The sequence below is a fragment of the Vitis riparia genome, chromosome 17, assembly GCF_004353265.1.
Source record: "Vitis riparia cultivar Riparia Gloire de Montpellier isolate 1030 chromosome 17, EGFV_Vit.rip_1.0, whole genome shotgun sequence".
Taxonomy (NCBI): domain Eukaryota; kingdom Viridiplantae; phylum Streptophyta; class Magnoliopsida; order Vitales; family Vitaceae; genus Vitis; species Vitis riparia.
In genome coordinates this window covers 11,743,456-11,764,923 of record NC_048447.1, presented here as the reverse complement: position 1 = coordinate 11,764,923, position 21,468 = coordinate 11,743,456, and the positions used below count along the sequence as shown (strand labels likewise).

Below are 21,468 nucleotides of genomic sequence, written 5' to 3'. Positions count from 1 at the left end.
AATAGACCAAAGAAAAACAACCTAGAACGGCGTCGTTTTATTTGAAGAGAGCTAATGGCTTTGGTGAAGGATAAACGGAGAAAGTCCCAACCTCATGGGATTTCTACAAACGGCGTCGTTGGGACCCTCTTTGAAACGCGCCGTTTCGGTTTCACCGTTTGCGCCCGTAGGTCGATTGATCAAGTTTTGTGCGTGGCTTGATCCTAGGCGGAACGGACCATGGAAACCCTAGACGCAACTTCTTCTTGTTCTTCTTCTGCTTCAAATCTCCAAAGCCCTAGCTCCAAAACTGCACAACCACCACCTTCTGTCATTCGCCTATGGAGACCAGCCGCGCAGCGAAACCTACGAAACCAGTGGTCGAAATTAGCTTCCTACAGACAACAATGGACTTCTACTGCCTCAAAGGGAAGGTCACATGCCACAGATCTTGTCAATGCTTATCTCTCTCAAAGGCAATTACAAACTTTTTGCTTCAACTTAGGGTTCTTTGAATTTTATGGTCCGTTTGGTTACTGAGGAAACGCGGGAAAAGACGAGAGATGCAGTTGAGAAATGCAATCTCAAAATGTTTGATTCTTTGCCTATTTTTGTGATTTTCATTTTAATTGTCTCAAACCGAAGCAATATGGCAAGGAAGTTTGAAAATATCATAGTTTAATTTTCCTGAAATTTCTCAGCAGCCAAACAGAGGATAAGGGTTTGTGAGAGTCTTAATGCGCTCATTGGGATTACTTTTTGGCTCAGATATATGCCTGCCATGGAGTTGGGTGTTCTGAGTGATATGCCCAATATTAGAAAGAAAGCTTGCATGAAATTATTAAAGCAGCAGGTACTTCTACATTATGTCTTTGCCTGTGTGTGCATGATTCTTAATTTCCTGGTCTCAATGTTTTTATAGCTTATGTGTTATATCTACTACCATTTCTTTTTGTTTGCGTAGATTATACGCCAATGATAATCAAGCATTTTTAAGATTCATCTTAAAGTCTTGTCTTGTTAGCAGTCTTTGGATTCTAACTAGGTGCCAAATTGAACTTAGGATAAATTTGGATGCAGAAAGTTTTGCCTCTATTTGTAACTTTTGCCAAAACATGGAAATGGGAAATTTTTTTCTGAAATTTTGGCTTGTTGATAGGTATTATGATTAATTTGACTCAACATCCAGTCAATATATTTGGAACCACTGTCTGCAGCCATGGATTTTTTTTTGCGTTAATGGGTCTTGGATTTAGTTTTTTGTATATTGTCATTTTTTTTTAATATTCTGCAGGAAATATGCATTTCCATAAATGCATTCCATTTTAAAGGTTGATGAGATAAGCTCTGAACTCCTCACATTGTTGCTGTGGTTCACTGCTTGGCTAAATGATTTCCTGTTTTGTCTTTTCAATGAGAAATGAGTAAGAATAGATTATTTTAGGATCCCGAGTCTGTCATGCAAACAAGTTTTGCTTACTATCTACTTTTATTTTGACGGATCTGCATCTTATAAAGTATTTCATCGTTTCAGGGCCTTCATGGGAGCAAACTTTTGTCAGCATACAAGGATATGGTATGCATACTGAACATGTGTTATTAGGTCCATTATAGGTGTCAAAGATGTTACCTTGCAGAATTAGAGCAGTATTTATGTGGGTAAATAGTAAATTAGATTAGACCTAACTGAAAATAAACTCTTTAAGGACGAAGAGGCAACAAGAAATCTGGAACTGCTTCCATCCAAGCTTAAATTTCTCTCAAATTTTTAGGATATCTTGCCAATTCATGGGTAATAGAACTTCCATTATTCAAAGACAAGAAGGAAAACAAGCACTGAAAGGAAAATGCATTTAGGGATATCAGCTATGCTGGGACCACCAGGAGCTAAACCCTCCTGCATGGATTGAGTCATTTGACAACAAAGGTCTCCTTCCAGAATTACTCAATGAAATTAGAAAATAAATACGAAACTGCTAACTTTAAATGCTTAAATTTCTATACTTTCAATATTCAAAAAAAGAAACCCGAATGAAAATGGAAAAAAAAAAAAAAAAAAGGAATAATAAAGGAACAAACTCCAATATACAGAGAGTATGTATTCTAGTACCCTGTTTATGCTTATTCTTCACCCACTGCTTTTTCTTTCACTCCCCCAAATGGAATTTGGCTTCACTGCATTTGAAACTGTTTTATTTATGGGAAAAATAGATGTCAAGATTACAAGATGTTTAGGATGATTTTGCTCACCCTTTAAGCTCAACAGCTAAAATGGAGCTGTGCTCTTGAAAATTCATACGACTCTCATTTAACAGGGAAATTGTACAATATACCAATATGGGAACTTATGCTGTATGAGGTTAATTACTAGTCAAAGCTCATATCAGTATGTTAAGGTGAATGGAAATAGTAGAAGGGATTTAAGAGTAGATCATGCTGGAACTAACGCGAAGAAGAATTAAGGAAAAATCAGTAAGAATGGGATATATTCTTGAAGTAAAGTTAATGATTTCTCAACAGATTTTTTTTTTTTTTTTTTTTTTTTTTTTTTTTTTTTTTTTGTGGCCTTAGTCACTATTGAATCCTAATGTTTGAAATCTGCCTGGAAATTGACAAATGGGTCCACTCTTTCTCTCACTTGATCAATGTTGAAATGGATAATATGGTTGTGTTCTGTCATTGCATGGATAGAGAACACACAGTATTAAAAATTGATTAGAAAAGACCTGTTTTATTAATTTTTACCCAAAAAAAGAACAGTAAGAATGATAAGATATAATGACATTTTTCTAGGTTATGTCAACATGTCAAGTGATCATCTTGGACTCCAGAAGCTCCAAAGAGTGGAGCAAAGCCTGTAGATTCATTCGTAATGATTGTTCTTCATTATGGAAGGATGCAAAGCCAATGATGAGTTAAATATTTTATTTGTTGAATAAGCAAAGTATTTTTATCATGTTAGACCTTAATAATTCATCTGCAGGTGGCTGTCGTGACTCACATGGTCAATACCAGTAGATCCATGAGATGTTTCCTTAAAGGGACTAGCAGCAGTCCACTTGTGCAATTTTCTAGCTTATCTGAGGATACAAATGACCTTGGAGATGGTGGAGGAACTCCAGCCTTTCTCTTTTGGCCAATCTCTTCTTTCGGTAAATCGCTGTCTGCAAAGATTTTATACTGCATTTAGTTTTTTTTTGGGATGTGAGTCATCAATTGTAACAAGTTAAAAGCTTAAATTAAGGAAGTAAAAAAGTGGCCTCAAAAAGCCATTTATTTATTTATTTATTTATTTTCTGATTGACCAAAGGTTCATTGATTTAATGAGAACGGTGATAGTGATGGGGAGAGTGATGAGACTAAGTTGAAGTGAATGTCTCTATTGTAGTACAGAGATCCTCAATTTACTAGGTCTATTAACTTCACGTAATATCAGAAAATAAATGTATGTTCACATTCAAAAAATTTAAGCTATATGTTTAATCAAAAGTAGGTTGGTCATTTGCATTTTTAGCACATGTCTCTAACATTATATCTTAGCAAGTATTCTTTTATTAAAAAATGCAAGTGAATTACCCAAATGTTATTGTACTATGAAAAAGCATACACATCGTTGTTAAGCTAATATGTCATTAATATGCATACTCTTATTTGCCTATCAAAAAAAAAAAAAAAACAATGTTAAGCTAATATTCCATGTCAAATAAAGTGGTGATTTTATTGAGTTCCAAGCAGTTTTGAATAGTTACAGTGAACTTTGAGAAGTTTGGGAAAGTGTAAATGAGCTTTTGAGTATCTGTAAAATTAAATTAGAGGGAGGGAGGGAGTAGCTTCCAGGAGTTATAATTTAAAACTACATGGAGGGAGGGAGGGTGTAAAAAATTAGAAGTTACATTCAGACTTCATTTCTATTGCCTCAAGAAAGGAAAATTGCTTTTTTTCTATGAAAACAGGTTGGAACTTCAAACCATGATGTGTTGGCATGTCAATCTTCCCAAACTCATGTAGTATGATACTTAACCATGCCTATTATCCTCTTGAGTTTTTATTTGGCTGTCTTTTTTTCAATTCTCCAACACATTTAATCATGACATTTGTGATCTTTGAACAATCTCTCAGAGAAATTAGCGGAGGAACTTGTTCAGATGTTCATACTTGAACTAAATTTGAAGGTGAATTTTGGTTTTGTTTTGCTACTCCAGATTTCTATTTTATTTGGACATGTAATAGATCACTTGTCTTTGCTTGTAACTCTGTTCTTATTGGTATTGTTTGCTCTAAGCAGCGGTTGCTTGTAGTGGAGTTACTCTCCATCAGTTGTGAAGAAGCTCCACAAGATGATCGATATTGTTGGTCAGATGAGCTGTATCCAGGGGAATTTGATGATTTGGGTATATGCAGCTTGCATTCAAAAGAAATTGGTGAGCTTATTCCCCCAAAAATAATAGGTTTTGAATCTCATTCGCCTGTTATACGTTCTAATCAGCAGCCAGATCATGAGATCTTACAGGTATAAAACATTCCACCATTGTATAATGCATATAATTAATTGTTTGAAAGTATGATTGACTTTAGCATACATTTGCTTTTGAGTTAGATGTGTATATACATAGATTTTATACATGCATAATTATTACATTTGTAAGCTTGTATTCTTGAACAAGGAACTACCTAGAGTGGGATGAATAGGCAGTCTTCAAAATTTTATGCCCAACCGAAATATCTTAAATCAATAACTTTTAGGTCTATCTCAAATTGATTAATGTGATTCAATTATGCCATTTAGATTAGCCCTATGAGAATTGATACATGTCCCGATAAGCTTTTTCTCTGATAATTTTGCTCCAAAGATTACTTGTCCAAGACTACTTTACTACCACTATACTAACATGTTTGAGTTGAAGACACAAAATTTGAAGCTAAGGTAAGAATGTGGTTTTGGATTTGATTAAGCAATGACAAAATTAAATTTAATGTAAAAAGAAGTCTAAAAAATTGAAGGAAGTTTAAAATATTGTTTCCTTATTGATTTCCACTTTCCACTTTCCAATTTTATTGAACATTCTTTTGTGTTCTAACTAGGTTTTTGTGCTTATAAAAAAAAGACTACTTTTCATAATCCTGTAATAAATTACATCACCTAATATTACCATGGATGATGCCTTGCATAGTATCTAGTTTCTCCGAGATAGTAATTCTATTTGTCTTCATAAAGAAGCCATTTCCTACTTACAATTGACAGTGGTGAGCAATCAAGTTGTCCACATACACATGGGTATATTCAGAAGGAAGGATCCACCGTTATGGATCTCAAGAACTCCACATACACAGCACCTAGGAATGAATGACTAGCTTTCTTGATGGAAACTTTAGTACTAAATGCACCCAAAAGAATTAGAGATGAAATAAATTTGCGCAAGTGAAATGATATTGTTTTGTTGATAACTGGATTTGGATACTCCTTTGTATTTGAATGCTTTTCTAGTATTCTCACCATAACCAAAGATAAAAGAAGTGGTTTCTATCTCTGTTGCTGACTGTTGAATTATTGGAGTTTTGCAGGTTTACCTTACAACTTGGCTTGCAGAGGTGAACATTGATACACATAGGTAAAAATGAAATCAAGATTTGAAGCTCATTAGATACTTTCAAACCCAAACTACCCCTCCCCACAAAAAATAAATAATAATAAAAAAAAAAATTCAATTCCTGAAGTATTAAAACATAAGTGACAGACTTGAAGTTAGATACCAATATCTGTTTTCAAAAATTGTGAAAAAGCTGGAACTTTTTAATGCTCATGTATCCTTAATGTTGAGCACAGACCATTGCTTACTGTCTTTATAATTTGAAATTCTCACCATTTTAATTGGTTGAGCATGAATGGTTACTCAGGTTCTGATCCCTGTTTTCCTTGTTTTCCTTTTTTTCCTTTATAGGGTCGATGAAATATTTGCTGTAATTGGGGAGGAAATGCACGTTAGCCTTTCATGAACCTGCTTATATGGCAAAAAGGAGAGAAGTGCTACTACAATGAATCCATCAAAGATTCTGCAGACCACAATAGGCTAAAAATTGGATTGTCCTATAATTTATCTATATCTATACCATATGTAAAAGAGCAGAGTGTTAGGACTTTTTTTTTCCTGAAATATCCTGTTCATCGCACTTATGTACGCATACATCCTATTATTATTTTATTGAATTAATTTGGATAATGTTTTTTTTTTTTTAAGAATCACATTATTTAAATAATGTTTTTTAAAATTATCATAATTTATTTAAATAACTTTAACATGAAAGTTTTTATATTATTAATGAAATTTTTGGATGAAAAAGATAGATGATTTTTTTTTCTTTTTGGCATTTCTAAAAATGCAATCATATAAAACAACCTAAAAACTTTGATTCAAATAATATTTCTCTTTTGAAAAATCATAATTTATAAACGGTAATATTTATATTATATAAAAAGTATGAATTTACTTTATATATTTGAAAAATCATTTTAAAAAATTTTTGAATTTGAGATAATAAAATTTTTTTTATATCTCATTTTTTTTAAATAATTTTTAAAATCATTAATTTTAATGTAAATCTTTAAAAAATTTATTGCACCTTATATAAAAGTTTACGACTATTTTTTTATTTTAAAAATGGAAAACATGAAATATATCCTAAGAATTCAATTCTCGTAGTAAAGAAATAGTTGGCACACAATGTGTAATGTAAGCTTCAAGTAGAAATAACCTTAAAAGAAACAATTTTAAGGTTTTTGTAAAACATTAACGTAACCATATATAATGAAGTTTTAAAATACAATCATGCTAACAAAACTCTTATGGTTCGGATGTCGGATGTACTCTCTTACAAAGATAGACATGTCACACAAATCTAAAAGCAATTACATGCATCAAAATCAAGAATGAAAGAACAAATAACCGTTAAAATCAAGAATGAAAGAACAAATAACCGTTAAAATCAAGAATGAAAGAACAAATAACCGTCCAAGAGGTATTGCCTATATGCCAATATTTGCTGCATAGAGATGCTATGATCCATGCCTAACATCATATTCTCAGACAACCCCATCTGCGGCATGGAATTTGTGGGATGGGCGTTAAACATCATCGTATTCTTGGATACCGACATCTCTTGCATGGTAAGATCAGTCCCATATGAAGTTGAAGGATCAGGGTTATTCTTGAACATCCCATGAGCTGGATCATAATGAATTGGGTCCTGAAATTGAGTACTGTGGTGCAGGAGCTCACTGCTGGATGCCTTTCCACTTCCGAATTCTTGATATCCGTTATTCTCCATATTCATCATCATCATCGGGTTCAAATCAGATTCAACCACTCCACTACTTGTATCGGGAAAATCCAAATCAGATAAGAACATTTCAATGCCTTCAAAGGCTTGCTCAGCTGTAGGCCAACCCGGGATATGAGAGGAGTTCACAGGAGTCTTACTCATCAAGCCCGCTTCTCCCTTCTTCAAATCAATCAGACTCATCACATGTTCAAGTTTCATGTCCAATTGATCATTTATTTCCATCAGATTTTCATAGGAAAGCCCATCCAGTTCCAATCCAGTCTCAGAAGTCTGCCCTTTGGTTTCGCCATTTTTTTCCTGCAGCTTTGGCAGCTCAACTTCGGCCTTCCTCTTTCTGCTTTCAAGAATGTCAGATAAATCCACCGTCCTCTTTCCATGGCCTGCCTTCATGTACTTGTTCACTATACGTTGAACTTCATAGTGATTTTCAGGCCAAACATCAGGCTGAGAAGAATAGGAGCCATTGCCATTCTGATCACAATACATGATCATACACGCTTCAACATCACATAGAGTTGACAACTCCTGGATCTTTTTCTTCAAGCCCTTTTGCCTATTTCGGAAAGTTCTGCACCGAAGTTTCTCATTGGCGATCAACTCCATTTTTAACTTGCCACGACCCATTCTGAAGAAGAAGAAGAAGAAGAAAGATTGATCAAAATTCAATCACTGGGTATGTGGAGCAACAGAAGAAAAAGGGGTGAGATCGATCAAGAACAGCGCTTCTCCTCTAATGTCCACCTGTGCTATTTATAAAAAACCGAAGCTATGGAAACCAGATTTAGAAACCAAATATAAAATACCCATAAAAATAAATAAAAAATAAAAATAAATATAAAAAGTGAATGATCAGTTACTAATAATGATTACGAATATAAGATTCGAATATTTTTTTGACGTTGCTAAAAACGTTTGCTAAAAACGTTGGGAAAAGTATAGCATTGGAGTGATTGAGATCAAAACGGACGCAGATTTCATCTTCTCCGGCAACGCTCAGATGGGAAGGATCTTGCTATTCCCAAAAGGCTTCCTCTTCTATTATTCATCTGTGCCGGCTATGAGACGTGCCTGTGGCTTTGGTGAAGGATAAACGGAGAAAGTCCCAACCTCATGGGATTTCTACAAACGGCGTCGTTGGGACCCTCTTTGAAACGCGTCGTTTCGGTTTCACCGTTTGGCCCCCGTAGGTCGATTGATCAAGTTTTGTGCGTGGCTTGATCCTAGGCGTAACGGACCATGGAAACCCTAGACGCAACTTCTTCTTGTTCTTCTTCCGCTTCAAATCTCCAAAGCCCTAGCTCCAAAACCCCACAACCACCACCTTCTGTCATCCGCCTATCGAGACCAGCCGCGCAGCGCAACCTCCGAAACCAGTGGTCGAAATTAGCTTCCTACAGACAACAATGGACTTCTACTGCCTCAAAGGGAAGGTCACATGCCACAGATCTTGTCAATTCCTATCTCTCTCAAAGGCAATTACAAACGTTTTGCTTCAACTTATGGTTCTTTGAATTTTATGGTCCGTTTGGTTACTGAGGAAACGCGAGAAAAGACAAGGGAGATGCAGTTGAGAAATGCAATCTCAAAATGTTTGATTCTTTGCCTATTTTTGTGATTTTCATTTTAATTGTCTCCAACCGAAGCGATATGCCAAGGAAGTTTGAAAATATCATATTTTAATTTTCCTGAAATTTCCCAGCAGCCAAACAGAGGATAAAGGTTTGTGAGAGTCTTAATGCGCTCATTGGGATTACTTTTTTGCTCAGATATATGCCTGCCATGGAGTTGGGTGTTCTGAGTGATATGCCCAATATTAGAAAGAAAGCTTGCATGAAATTAAAGCAGCAGGTACTTCTACATTATCTTTTTGCCTTTGTGTGCATGATTCTTAATTTCCTGTTCTCAATGTTTTTATAGCTTATGTGTTATATCTACTACCATTTCTTTTTGTTTGCGTATATTATATGCTAATGATAATCAAGCATTTTTAAGATTCATCTTAAAGTCTTGTCTTGTTAGCAGTCTTTGGATTCTAACTAGGTGCCAAATTGAACTTAGGATGAATTTGGATGCAGGAAGTTTTGCCTCTATTTGTAACTTTTGCCAAAACATGGAAATGGGAATTCTTTTTTTCTGAAATTTTGGCCTGTTGATAGGTATTATCATTAATTTGACTCAACATCAGTCAATATATTTGGAACCACTGTCTGCAGCCGTGGATTTTTTTTGTGTTAATGGGTCTTGGATTTAGTTTTTTGTATATTGTCATTTTTTTTAATATTCTGCAGGAAATATGCATTTCCATAAATGCATTCCATTTTAAAGGCTGATGAGATAAGCTCTGAACTTCTCACATTGTTGCTGTGGTTCACTGCTTGACTAAATGATTTCCTGTTTTGTTTTTTCAATGAGAAATGAATAAGAAAAGATTATTTTAGGATCCCGAGTCTGTCATGCAAACAAGTTTTGCTTACTATCTACTTTTATTTTGATGGATCTGCATCCTATAAAGTATTTCATCGTTTCAGGGCCTTCATGGGAGCAAACTTTTGTCAGCATACAAGGATATGGTATGCATACTGAACATGTGTTATTAGGTCCATTATAGGTGTCAAAGATGTTACCTTGCAGAATTAGAGCAGTATTTATGTGCGTAAATAGTAAATTAGATTAGACCTAACTGAAAATAAACTCTTTAAGGATGAAGAGGAAACAAGAAATCTGGAACTGCTTCCATCCAAGCTTAAATTTCTCTCAAATTTTTAGGATATCTTGCCAATTCATGGGTAATAGAACTTCCATTATTCAAAGACAGGAAGGAAAACAAGCACTGAAAGGAAAATGCATTTGGGGATATCAGCTATACTGGGACCACCAGGAGCTAAACCCTCCTGCATGGATCAAGTCATTGGACAACAAAGGTCTCCTTCCAGAATTACTCAATGAAATTAGAAAATAAATACGAAACTGCTAACGTTAAATGCTTAAATTTCTATACTTTAAATATTCAAAAAAAGAAACCCGAATGAAAATGGAAAAAAAAAAAGCAATAAATAAAGGAACAAACTCCAATATACACAGAGTATGTATTCTAATACCCTGTTTATGCTTACTCATTCTTCATCCACTGCTTTTTCTTTCACTCCCCCAAACGGAATTTGGCTTCACTGCATTTGAAACTGTTTTATTTATGGGAAAAATAGATGTCAAGATTACAAGATGTTTAGGATGATTTTGCTCACCCTTTAAGCTCCACAGCTAAAATGGAGCTGTGCTCTTGAAAATTCATACAACTCTCACTTAACAGGGAAATTGTACAATATACCAATATGGGAACTTATGCCGTATGAGGTTAATTACTAGTCAAAGCTCATATCAGTATGTTCAGGCGAATAAGAATGGAAATAGTAGAAGGGATTTAAGAGTAGATCATGCTGGAACTAACCCGAAGAAGAATTAAGGAAAAATCAGTTAGAATGGGATATATTCTTGAAGTAAAGTTGATGATTTTTCAACAGATTTTTTTTTTTTTGGCCTTAGTCACTATTAAATCCTAATGTTTGAAATTTGCCTGGAAATTGACAAATTGGTCCACTCTTTCTCTCACTTGATCAATGTTGAAATGGATAATATGGTTGTGTTCTGTCATTGCATGGATAGAGAACACACAGTATTAAAAATTGATTAGAAAAGACCTGTTTTATTAATTTTTACCCAAAAAAAGAACAGTAAGAATGATAAGATATAATGACATTTTTCTAGGTTATGTCAACATGTCAAGTGATCATCTTGGACTCCAGAAGCTCCAAAGAGTGGAGCAGAGCCTGTAGATTCATTGGTAATGATTGTTCTTCATTATGGAAGGATGCAAAGCCAATGACGAGTTAAATATTTTATTTGTTGAATAAGCAAACTATTTTTATCATGTTAGACCTTAATAATTCATCTGCAGGTGGCTGTCGTGACTCACATGGTCAATACCAGCAGATCCATGAGATGTTTCCTTAAAGGGACTAGCAGCAGTCCACTTGTGCAATTTTCTAGCTTATCTGAGGATACAAATGACCTTGGTGATGGTGGAGGGACTCCAGCCTTTCTCTTTTGGCCAATCTCTTCTTTCGGTAAATTGCTGTCTGCAAAGATTTTATACTGCATTTAGTTTTTTTTTGGGATATGAGTCATCAATTGTAACAAGTTAAAAGCTTAAATTAAGGAAGTCAAAAAGTGGCCTCAAAAAGCCATTTATTTATTTATTTATTTTCTGATTGACCAAAGGTTCATTGATTTAATGAGAACGGTGATAGTGATGGGGAGAGTGATGAGACTAAGTTGAAGTGAATGTCTCTATTGTAGTACAGAGATCCTCAATTTACTAGGTCTATTAACTTCACGTAATATCAGAAAATAAATGTATGTTCACATTCAAAAATTTTAAGTTATATATTCAATCAAAAGTAGGTTGATCATTTGCATTTTTAGCACATGTCTCTAACATTATATCTTAGCAAGTATTCTTTTATTAAGAAGTGTAAGTGAATTACCCAAATGTTATTGTACTTGGAAAAAGCATACACATCATTGTTAAGCTAATATGTCATTAATATGCATACTATTATTTGCCTATCAAAAAAAAAAACAAAAAACATTGTTAAGCTAATATTCCATGTCAAATAAAGTGGTGATTTTATTGAGTTCCAAGCAGTTTTGAATAGTTACAGTGAACTTTGAGAAGTTTGGGAGAGTTTAAATGAGCTTTTGAGTATCTTTAAAATTAAATTAGAGAGAGGGAGGGAGGGAGTAGCTTCCGGGAGTTATAATTTAAAACTACATGGAGGGAGGGAGGGTGTAAAAAATTAGAAGTTACATTTAGACTTCATTTCTATTGTCTCAAGAATGGAAAATTGCATTTGTTCTATGAAAACAGGTTGGAACTTCAAACCATGATGTGTTGGCATGTCAATCTTCCCAAACTCATGTAATATGATTCTTAACCATGCCTGTTATGCTCTTGAGTTTTTATTTGGCTGTCTTTTTTTCAATTCTCCAACACATTTAATCATGGCATTTGTGATCTTTGAACAATCTCAGAGAAATTAGTGGAGGAACTTGTTCAGATGTTCATACTTGAACTAAATTTGAAGATGAATTTTGGTTTTGTTTTGCTACTCCATATTTCTATTTTATTTGGACATGTAATAGATCACTTGTCTTTGCTTGTAACTCTGTTCTTATTGGTATTGTTTGCTCTAAGCAGCGGTTGCTTATAGTGGAGTTACTCTCCATCAGTTGTGAAGAAGCTCCACAAGACGATCGATATTGTTGGTCAGATGAGCTGTATCCAGGGGAATTTGATGATTTGGGTATATGCAGCTTGCATTCAAAAGAAATTGGTGATATTATTCCCCCAAAAATAATAGGTTTTGAATCTCATTCGCCTGTTACACGTTCTAATCAGCAGCCAGATCATGAGATCTTACAGGTATAAAACATTCCACCATTGTATAATGCATATAATTAATTGTTTGAAAGTATGATTGACTTATAGTATGCATTTGCTTTTGAATTAAATGTGTATATACATAGATTTTATACATGCATATTTATTACATTTGTAAGCTTGTATTCTTGAACAAGGAACCACCTAGAGTGGGATGAATAGGCAGTCTTCAAAATTTTATGCCCAAGTGAAATATCTTAAATCAATAACTTTTAGGTCTATCTCAAATTGATTAATGTGATTCAATTATGCCATTTAGATTAGCCCTATGAGAATTGATACATGTCCTGATAATCTTTTCTCTGATAATTTTGCTCCAAAGATTACTTGTCCAATACTACTTTACTACCACTATACTAACATGTTTGAGTTGAAGACACAAAATTTGAATGTGGTTTTGGATTTGATTAAGCAATGACAAAATTAAATTTATTGTGAAAAGAAGTCTAAAAGATTTAAGGAAGTTTAAAATATCATTTCCTTATTGATTTCCACTTTCCACTTTCCACTTTCCACTTTCCAATTTCCAATTTTATTAAACATTTTATTGTGTTCTAACTAGGTTTTTGTGTTTATAAAAAGAAGACTACTTTTCATAATCCTGTAATAAATTACATCACCTAATATTACCATGGATGATGCCTTGCATAGCATCTAGTTTCTCCTAGATAGTAATTCTATTCGTCTTCATAAAGAAGCCATTTCCTACTTACAATTGACAGTGGTGAGCAATCAAGTTGTCCACATACACATGGGTACATTCAGAAGGAAGGATCCACCGTTATGGATCTCAAGAACTCCACATACACAGTACCTAGGAATAAATGACTAGCTTTCTTGATGGAAACTTTATTACCGAAAGCACCCAAAAGAATTAGAGATGAAATAAATTTGGGCAAGTGAAATGATATAGTTTTGTTGATAACTGGATTTGGATACTCCTTTGTATTCAAATGCTCTTCTAGTATTCTCACCATAACTAAAGATAAAAGTAGTGATTTCTATCTCTGTTGCTGACTGTTGAATTATTGGAGTTTTGCAGGTTTACCTTACAACTTGGCTTGCAGAGGTGAACATTGATACACATAGGTAAAAATGAATTACAAGATTTGGAGCTCATTAGATACTTTCAAACCCAGACTACCCCTCTCCACAAAAAATTTAAAAAATAATAATAAAAAAATTCAATTCCTGAACTGTGACAGACTTGAAGTTTGATACCAATATCTGTTTTCAAAAATTGTGAAAAAGCTGGAACTCTTTAATGCTCATGTATCCTTAATGTTGAGCACAGACCATTGCTTACTGTCATTATAATTTGAAATTCTCACCATTTTGATTGGTTGAGCATGAATGGTTACTCAGGTTCTGATCCCTGTTTTCCTTGTTTTCCTTTTTTTCCTTTATAGGGTTGATGAAATATTTGCTGTAATTGGGGAGGAAATGGACGTTGGCCTTTCATGAACCTGCTTATATGGCAAAAAGAAGGAGAGAAGTGCTACTACAATGATACCATCAAAGATTCTGCAGAACACAATAGGCTAAAAATTGGGTAGTCCTATAATTTATCTATATCCATAGAGCAAAGTGTTAGGACTTTTTTTTTTCCTGAAATGTGCTGTTCATCACTCTTATGTACGCATACATTCTATTATTATTTTATTGAATTAATTTGGATTATTTTTTTATTTTTTTTATTTTTAAGAAACACATTATTTAAATAATGTTTTTTTTTTAAAGTATGATAATTTATTTAAAATAACTTTAACAAAAAAGTTTTTATATTATTAATGAAAATTTTGGATGAAAAAGATAGATGATTTTTTTTTTTTTTTACATTTCTAAAAATGCAAATATATAAAACAACCTAAAAACTCTGATTCAAATAATATTTCTCTTTTGAAAAATCATAATTTAATTAAAAATAATAATATTTCATATCATGTATTTACATATTTGTTTTTTAAAATTTGAATTTGGCATTCCATTCAGATCCACCGACCCACTTATATCCTTACATCATTTAATTGACTTTTCTTTTCAATCCACTTATTTTGATTAATTTATTCAGTAAAAAAAATAGATTTAGATAATGTTTCTCTATTTTTTATATGATAATAATGTGAGTTTTCATATTAATTTATTCAATAAATAAATAATTTAGATAACGTTTTTCCTTTTACGTCAATAAAAGTAAACGTTAAATTATAATTTTGTGATAAAAAAAATGGGAAATATATTGTAAAAAAATAAAACAAAAAGATTTAAAATTTAATTTTCATTATAACGAAAACAAAACAACTTCTAATTCTTATTAATTTATTCAATAAAAAACCCTGTAATAAAAATTGATGTCTTTTTAATGTATCTTATTTTTTTTAGTTGACATTATCTAAATATTTAAATATTTTCAATTCATACCATCTAAATAAGAATCTCCTCGTTCTATTATTTAAAAAGTATGTATTCATTTTATATCTTTGAAAAATTATTTTAAAAAATTTTATAATTTGAGATAATAATTTTTTTTTATATCTCATTTTTTAAAAATAGTTTTTAAAATCATTAATTTTAGTGTAAATCTTTAAAAAATTTCTTGCACTTTTATATCTCTTATTTTAAAAATAAAAAACATGAAATATATCCGAGAAGAATTCAATTCTCAAACAAAATATAGAAAGGAAATAGTTTGCATACAATGTGTAATGTAAGCTTCAAGTAGAAATAACCTTAAAAGACACAATTTCAAGGTTTTTGTAAAACATTAACGTAACCATATATAATGAAGTCTTAGAATACAATCATGCTAACAAAACTCCATGGTTTGGATGTCGGATGTACTCTCTTACAAAGTTAGACATGTCACATAAATCTAAAAGCAATTACATGCATCAAAATCAAGAATGAAAGAACAAATAACCGTCCAAGACGTACTGCCTATATGCCGATATTTGCTGCATAGAGATGCTATCATCCATGTTGAACATCATATTCTCAGACAACCCCATCTGCGGCATGGAATTTGTGGGATGGGTGTTAAACATCATCGGATTCTTGGATACCGACATCTCTTGCATGGGAGGAACAGTCCCCATCTTCTGATATGAAGTTGAAGGATCAGGGTTATTCGTGAACATCCCATGAGCTGGATCATAATGAATTGGGTCCTGAAATTGAGTACTGTGGTGCAGGAGCTCACTGCTGGATGCCTTCCCACTTCCAAATTCTGGATATCCATTGTTCTCCATATTCATCATCATCATCGGGTTCAAATCAGATTCAACCACTCCACTACTTGTATCGGGAAAATCCAAATCATATAAGAACATTTCAATGCCTTGAAAGGCTTGCTCAGCTGTAGGCCAACCCGGGATATGAGAGGAGTTCACAGGAGTCTTACTCATCAAGCCCGCTTCTCCCTTCTTCAAATCAATCAGACTCATCACATGTTCAAGTTTCCTGTCTAATTGATCATTTATTTCCATCATATTTTCGTAGGAAAGCCCATCCAGTTCCAATCCAGTCTCAGAAGTCTGCCCTTTGGTTTCGCCATTTTTTTCCTGCAGCTTTTGCAGCTCAACTTCGGCCTTCCTCTTTCTGCTTTCAAGAATGTCAGATAAATCCACCGTCCTCTTTCCATGGCCTTCCTTCATGTACTTGTTCACTATACGCTGAACTTCATAGTGATTTTCAGGCCAAACATCAGGCTGAGAAGAATAGGTGCCACTGCCATTCTGATCACAATACATGATCATACATGCTTCAACATCACATAGAGTTGACAACTCCTGGAGCTTTTTCTTCAAGCCCTTTTGCCTATTTCGGAAAGTTCTGCACCGAAGTTTCTCATTAGCGATCAACTCCATTTTTAACTTGCCACGACCCATTCTTCTTCTTCTGAAGAAGAAGAAGAAGAAGAAGAAGAAGAAGAAGAAGAAAGATTGATCAAAATTCAATCACTGGGTATGTGGAGCAACAGAAGAAAAAGGGGTGAGATCGATCAAGAACAGCGTTTCTCCTCTAATGCCCACCTGTGCTATTTATAGAAAACCTAAGCTATGGAAACCAGATTTAGAAACCAAATATAAAATACCCATAAAAATAAATAATAAATATAGATAAAAATAAAAAGTGAATGATCAGTTACTAATTATGATTACAAATTTAAGATTCGAATATTTTTTTGACGTTGCTAAAAACGTTGGGAAAAGTGTAGCATTGGAGTGATTGAGATCAAAACGGACGCAGCTTTCATCTTTTTCGGCACCACTCAGATGGGAAGGATCTTGCTATCCCCAAAAGGCTTCCTCTTCTATTATTCATCTGTGCCTGCTATGAGACGTGCCTGTGGCTTTGGTGAAGGATATAAACGGAGAAAGTCCCAGCCTCGTGGGATTTCTACAAACGGCATCGTTGGGAGCCTCTTTGAAACGTGTCATTTTGGTTTCACCATTTGGCCCCCGTAGGTCGATTGATCAAGTTCCGTGCATGCCTTGATCCTAGGTGGAACGGACCATGGAAACCCTAGACACAACTTCTTCTTGGCTTCGTGTGTCTACTTTTGAATAGTTTGAGTTTGAAAGTATCTAATGAGCTTCATATGACATCCCAAAACCCGGAGGCCAATGGCACCACGGTCACTTCACAAATAAAATTCTAGAGCCCCGTCCATTCCCATAACTAATCACATTTGATGACTGCCCTTCAATATAAATCCTCCATGGCTTTCCTGCGTGTTGTTCTTAACTGAATCCAAAATTCTCATAAGGTGAATTCAAAGCCCAGGATTATGCAAATTTGGACCTCTACGTTCTTTGTTTACAAATTCAAGATTATTTTTAGTTTTACTATGAAAAGAAAGTCAAGTATGAGTAAAATTATTAAGGATTTTATATATTTTTAAATTATTTAATCTTTGTATAAAAAAGCTAAATAAATTAAAAAAAAATTAAGTATTATATAATAATAATTTATTGATTTTAAATAGATATTTTATTTTCCTTCATTGTTATTTCTTTCCTTTTATTCTTCCTCTCTATTTTCTTTTCCTCTTATTTTCTTTCATACTTTCCAAGAATCAAACATAACTTTTAAGGAATCCCCTCATTCTCATAAAAGTAGACATCAAATCTACCTTAATTATATTTCATTCCAAAAGAGGGGGGAAATATTTATAAACACATGGAATAAAAAAAAATCAAATAAAATAATTGAATTGGATTTGTTCAGGAAAAGCCATCCTGTTATAAAGCTACATTTTTTTTGAACGGTAGATGAATTACCAATAGTCATTGCAAGAACACCCTCTTTCTCTTAAATGGTGGAAACGAACTCTATCTCTTACTATTATTTCTCTATTGTAAACCTCAGATATGAGCTTTATGACCTCATGGCAGTCTCTGCAAACTCTAAGGTTCTTCACAATTCTAATGGGTGAGCCATTGGGGGTGTGTAGCAGGCCATAAGCAATAGCCAGCCTCTCACTATGAAGGCCTAATGCATATTCTTTTTCCTCTTCATCTATGTCATGGAGCACATCAACTGTAGAAGTTACATGACCCACTTGTTTCAACTTTCTAGCCATTTGCTGAAGCATCCCATAAATCTTTTCCCTTTCTGGGTGTGATTCATCTCCCATGATGAACTTGTGGACCATGAAATTTATCTCTATGGAGCTCCACCCATGTTGTTTTTTGGGTGCCTTGTCTTTCATTAGGCTCCTAACTTGGCAAACGCTTGACCATCTGCCTAGAGAAGCATACACATTGGACACAAGCACATAATTCTCAGGGCTGCTTGGATCTAGCTTGAGGATTTTTCTACTTATGTGCTCTCCAAGGTCTTTATATCCATGTGTCTTGCAGGCACCAAGCAATGTTCGCCAAAGAACAACGTTAGGCTCAATGGGCATTGTTTGGATGAATTTGTGGGCATGACCCACCATCCCTGCTCGGCAGAATAGATCAACCATGCAGCCATAATGCTTTATTTGGGGAGTAATTTTGTATTCAGTCCACATGGTCTCGAAAATTTGATGACCCTTTTCAACCAATCCGGAGTGGCTGCATGCGGATAAAACACTAGTGAAAGTGACACAATTGGGAATTGTCTTTGATCTTTTCATGGCATCAAACAATTGCAGAGCTTTCTCACCGTGCCCATGTATTGCATACCCTGCAATCATGGTGGACCATGCCGTCACATCTCTTTCAGCCATCCCTTGAAAGACTTTGAGAGCATTATCCAAACTCCCACACTTTGAGTACATGCCCACAAGGGCAGTGCCCAACACAACATCAATTTTGACACCCTCTTTGTCCATGTAAGAGTGAACCCACTTGCCCAAGTCTAGAGCACCCAAATCGCCACACACCCCCACAACACTAGCCAAAGTGAACGCATCACTGCTCACATTCTCCGCTTGCATTTCTCGGAACAACTTCAAGGCCTCCACTGCCTGCCCATTTTGGGCATACCCGGAAACCATGGTGCTCCAAGAAGCACTGTCTGGCTCAGGCATTTCATCGAACATCACGCTTGCATAGTCCATACACCCACAAGCGGCATACAGTTTGATCAATCCGTTGAGGAGTGGAGTCTCAAAATCCAAACCCACTTTCACAATCTGTGAATGAAGCTCTTGGCCCTCGCAAAGTCTCAGTAGCTTACAACATGCCTTGAGAACAAACCCAAAGGTGTAGCTGTTCGGTGAAATGCCGCAGAGAAACATGTCTCTGTAGAGTGCAATGGCAGTGATGGGTGAGTCGCTTATGGAGTAGCCTCTGATGATGGTATTCCACATGAAGAGATTTGGATGGTGGGTACACGAGAATATGCGATGGGCGTATGCCACGTGGCCTGATAATGTGACAGCGGAGGACTCTATCAACTTGCTGGTTAGAAAGGTGTCCTGGGTTAGGTTGGCTCGGACCATGTGGGCTTGGATGGCCTTGAGGTCTCCAACCCTTGTGCACCTCTTGATAGCAGCCACCAGCGAGCCCTGGTCCAGCATGGGCTTCATATGGTGATGGATGGGTTTTGGTCTTTATTTTTATATTGAGAGGATATGTGGGTAGTCCCTTAAACTGACTGTTTATGAGACATCTGATGACTGAGATTGGGTGTTTGGAGGCGCTAAAAAATTTACCCCTCTTAGCAGCCCAACCCAATTCAAAATTCAAACTCAAATATTTTTTTTTTTTTTTATGACTATTATTTAGTACTAATATAATTGTTTTATTTTTCTTTTATTTTTATTTTAAAGTTTTTAGTTCATTCTATTAATTGTAACATAAGATTTGCAATTGATTTGTGTTAAAAAAGAGAAAAATAATAAAATTAATTAAATTTTTATTTAATTATAGATATAATTTTTTAAAAGTTATCTTCTTGAATTCCTTGATTTATGATGCAATAACTTGTATATGTCTAACACTTTAAAACCAATCTAATATTTTGTTTTGTTAACATTAAAATCAAATTTTTGAAGATTTTAAGCTAACAACTTTTATCTTTTTTATTATAGCAAATCTAAGGATATTGTTATAAATATGATTTTCTTTTAAATAGACAAATTATAAGCGTTCGGACACTTTTATGTATTGCCAATTTGTTCCTTTTCATTCTAACATAAGAACCTATTTAGATAGTGACTAATTCTTCATTGAAAATTCAAGATTGTTATTTATTCAACTAGATTGTCACATGTAAGTCAAACAAAGGTTTGTTAAAGGCAAGTTGGTTTTTTTAATAAGGTAAGATTGGATCAAAATTTTTTAAATTGAGTTAAAATGACTTCATTAATTTTTGGCAACTTTGAGATTTTATTTAAAAATATATATATATATTCTTAATTAATTTTTAGAAAGTTAATATTTTACTTTTTTTAAGAAAAATATTTTTTAAAAATTTTATGGAAAGTTGATAGTTTATTAGGAAAATTGTGCTTTGAGCCCAAAAATTGGCCTCCTTAAGTCCATAAAACGTGCATAAAGGAATGATATAAAATATGAAGAAAATATACCCTTTAAATTTCCATATTAGATGTTTGCAAAATTTGGGTTTCATATGTGGTAAATTGAAGTTGTCATGTTAGATGTCCTTAAAATGTGTATGTGGCTATGACCTATTGGGTCTATTGTCCAATAAAATATATCAAAGACAGGATTTGGGTATTGTTCGTGGAAAAAGAGGGTGAGCTTTTGGGAAGGAAAGTCAATGAAGATCATCCAATTAGTCCAAAATAGCTTTGCTTCGGGTCAAATAGATCTCAAAAGTAAGAACTCCCATGAAAATCTAAAGTCACTGCACCAATGGTAGTAGATGTGGTCGTCGTGGTGGCGATTGCCCAGCAAAGGTCAAACGGATGTCAAAAGTAATAACTCCCATGAAGATCTGCAATTGTTGCACCACTGGTAGTAAATGTGGTCATCGTGGTAGCGGTGGCCTAGCGAAGGTCAAATGGATGTCAAAAGCAAGAACTCCCATGAAAATCTACAACCGCTACACTAGTGGTAGTAGTTGTGGTTGTCATGGTGGCGGTGGCCTAGCGACCTCCATTGAACATGAAAATATGCTAAATAAGGTATATGCCTTGGAGTGGTTTTGAGGTTAGTATAGTATCTGGAATTGGAACCCATGTTTGTAGAGGATTG

At 34.4% G+C, this 21,468-nt stretch overlaps 5 protein-coding genes across 11 annotated transcripts; 2 read left to right on the top strand and 3 right to left on the bottom strand.

Moving 5' to 3' along the window:
* Positions 1–122: 122 nt before the first annotated feature.
* Positions 123–6,210, top strand: LOC117904524. Of its 3 annotated transcripts, none has more exons than XM_034817165.1 (8): positions 123–455; positions 748–832; positions 1,514–1,555; positions 2,963–3,131; positions 4,099–4,151; positions 4,265–4,400; positions 5,542–5,588; positions 5,919–6,210. In XM_034817165.1, exons 1-7 carry the CDS (start codon positions 220–222, stop codon positions 5,577–5,579), a joined length of 759 nt encoding a protein of 252 aa, XP_034673056.1. In that variant the 5' UTR covers positions 123–219; the 3' UTR covers positions 5,580–5,588; positions 5,919–6,210. The 3 variants fall into 3 exon arrangements, with proteins under 3 accessions (XP_034673056.1, XP_034673054.1, XP_034673055.1); XM_034817163.1 differs by having other exon boundaries at positions 128–455; positions 4,265–4,489; XM_034817164.1 differs by having other exon boundaries at positions 366–570; positions 684–832; positions 4,265–4,489.
* A 750-nt stretch (positions 6,211–6,960) lies between these two features.
* LOC117904088 (agamous-like MADS-box protein AGL82) lies at positions 6,961–7,920 on the bottom strand. Its single transcript, XM_034816610.1, has one exon. It carries the CDS (start codon positions 7,918–7,920, stop codon positions 6,961–6,963), a length of 960 nt encoding a protein of 319 aa, XP_034672501.1.
* Positions 7,921–8,239: 319 nt separating this feature from the next.
* On the top strand, positions 8,240–14,502 carry LOC117904525. 5 transcript variants are annotated; one of them, XM_034817166.1, is made up of 7 exons: positions 8,269–8,789; positions 9,084–9,165; positions 9,846–9,887; positions 12,242–12,292; positions 12,572–12,796; positions 13,857–13,903; positions 14,224–14,502. In XM_034817166.1, the coding sequence occupies exons 1-7, from the start codon at positions 8,554–8,556 to the stop codon at positions 14,276–14,278; spliced, it is 738 nt and encodes a 245-aa protein (XP_034673057.1). In that variant the 5' UTR covers positions 8,269–8,553; the 3' UTR covers positions 14,279–14,502. The 5 variants fall into 5 exon arrangements, with proteins under 5 accessions (XP_034673061.1, XP_034673057.1, XP_034673062.1 ...); XM_034817171.1 differs by having other exon boundaries at positions 8,699–8,906; XM_034817168.1 differs by having other exon boundaries at positions 8,699–8,906; positions 9,020–9,165.
* A 1,209-nt stretch (positions 14,503–15,711) lies between these two features.
* Positions 15,712–16,680, bottom strand: LOC117904087 (agamous-like MADS-box protein AGL80). Its single transcript, XM_034816609.1, has one exon. It carries the CDS (start codon positions 16,678–16,680, stop codon positions 15,712–15,714), a length of 969 nt encoding a protein of 322 aa, XP_034672500.1.
* Positions 16,681–18,092: 1,412 nt separating this feature from the next.
* Positions 18,093–19,835, bottom strand: LOC117904086 (pentatricopeptide repeat-containing protein At5g66520-like). The gene has a single exon (XM_034816608.1). The coding sequence runs from the start codon at positions 19,833–19,835 to the stop codon at positions 18,093–18,095; it is 1,743 nt and encodes a 580-aa protein (XP_034672499.1).
* Between the last annotated feature and the right edge of the window lie 1,633 nt (positions 19,836–21,468).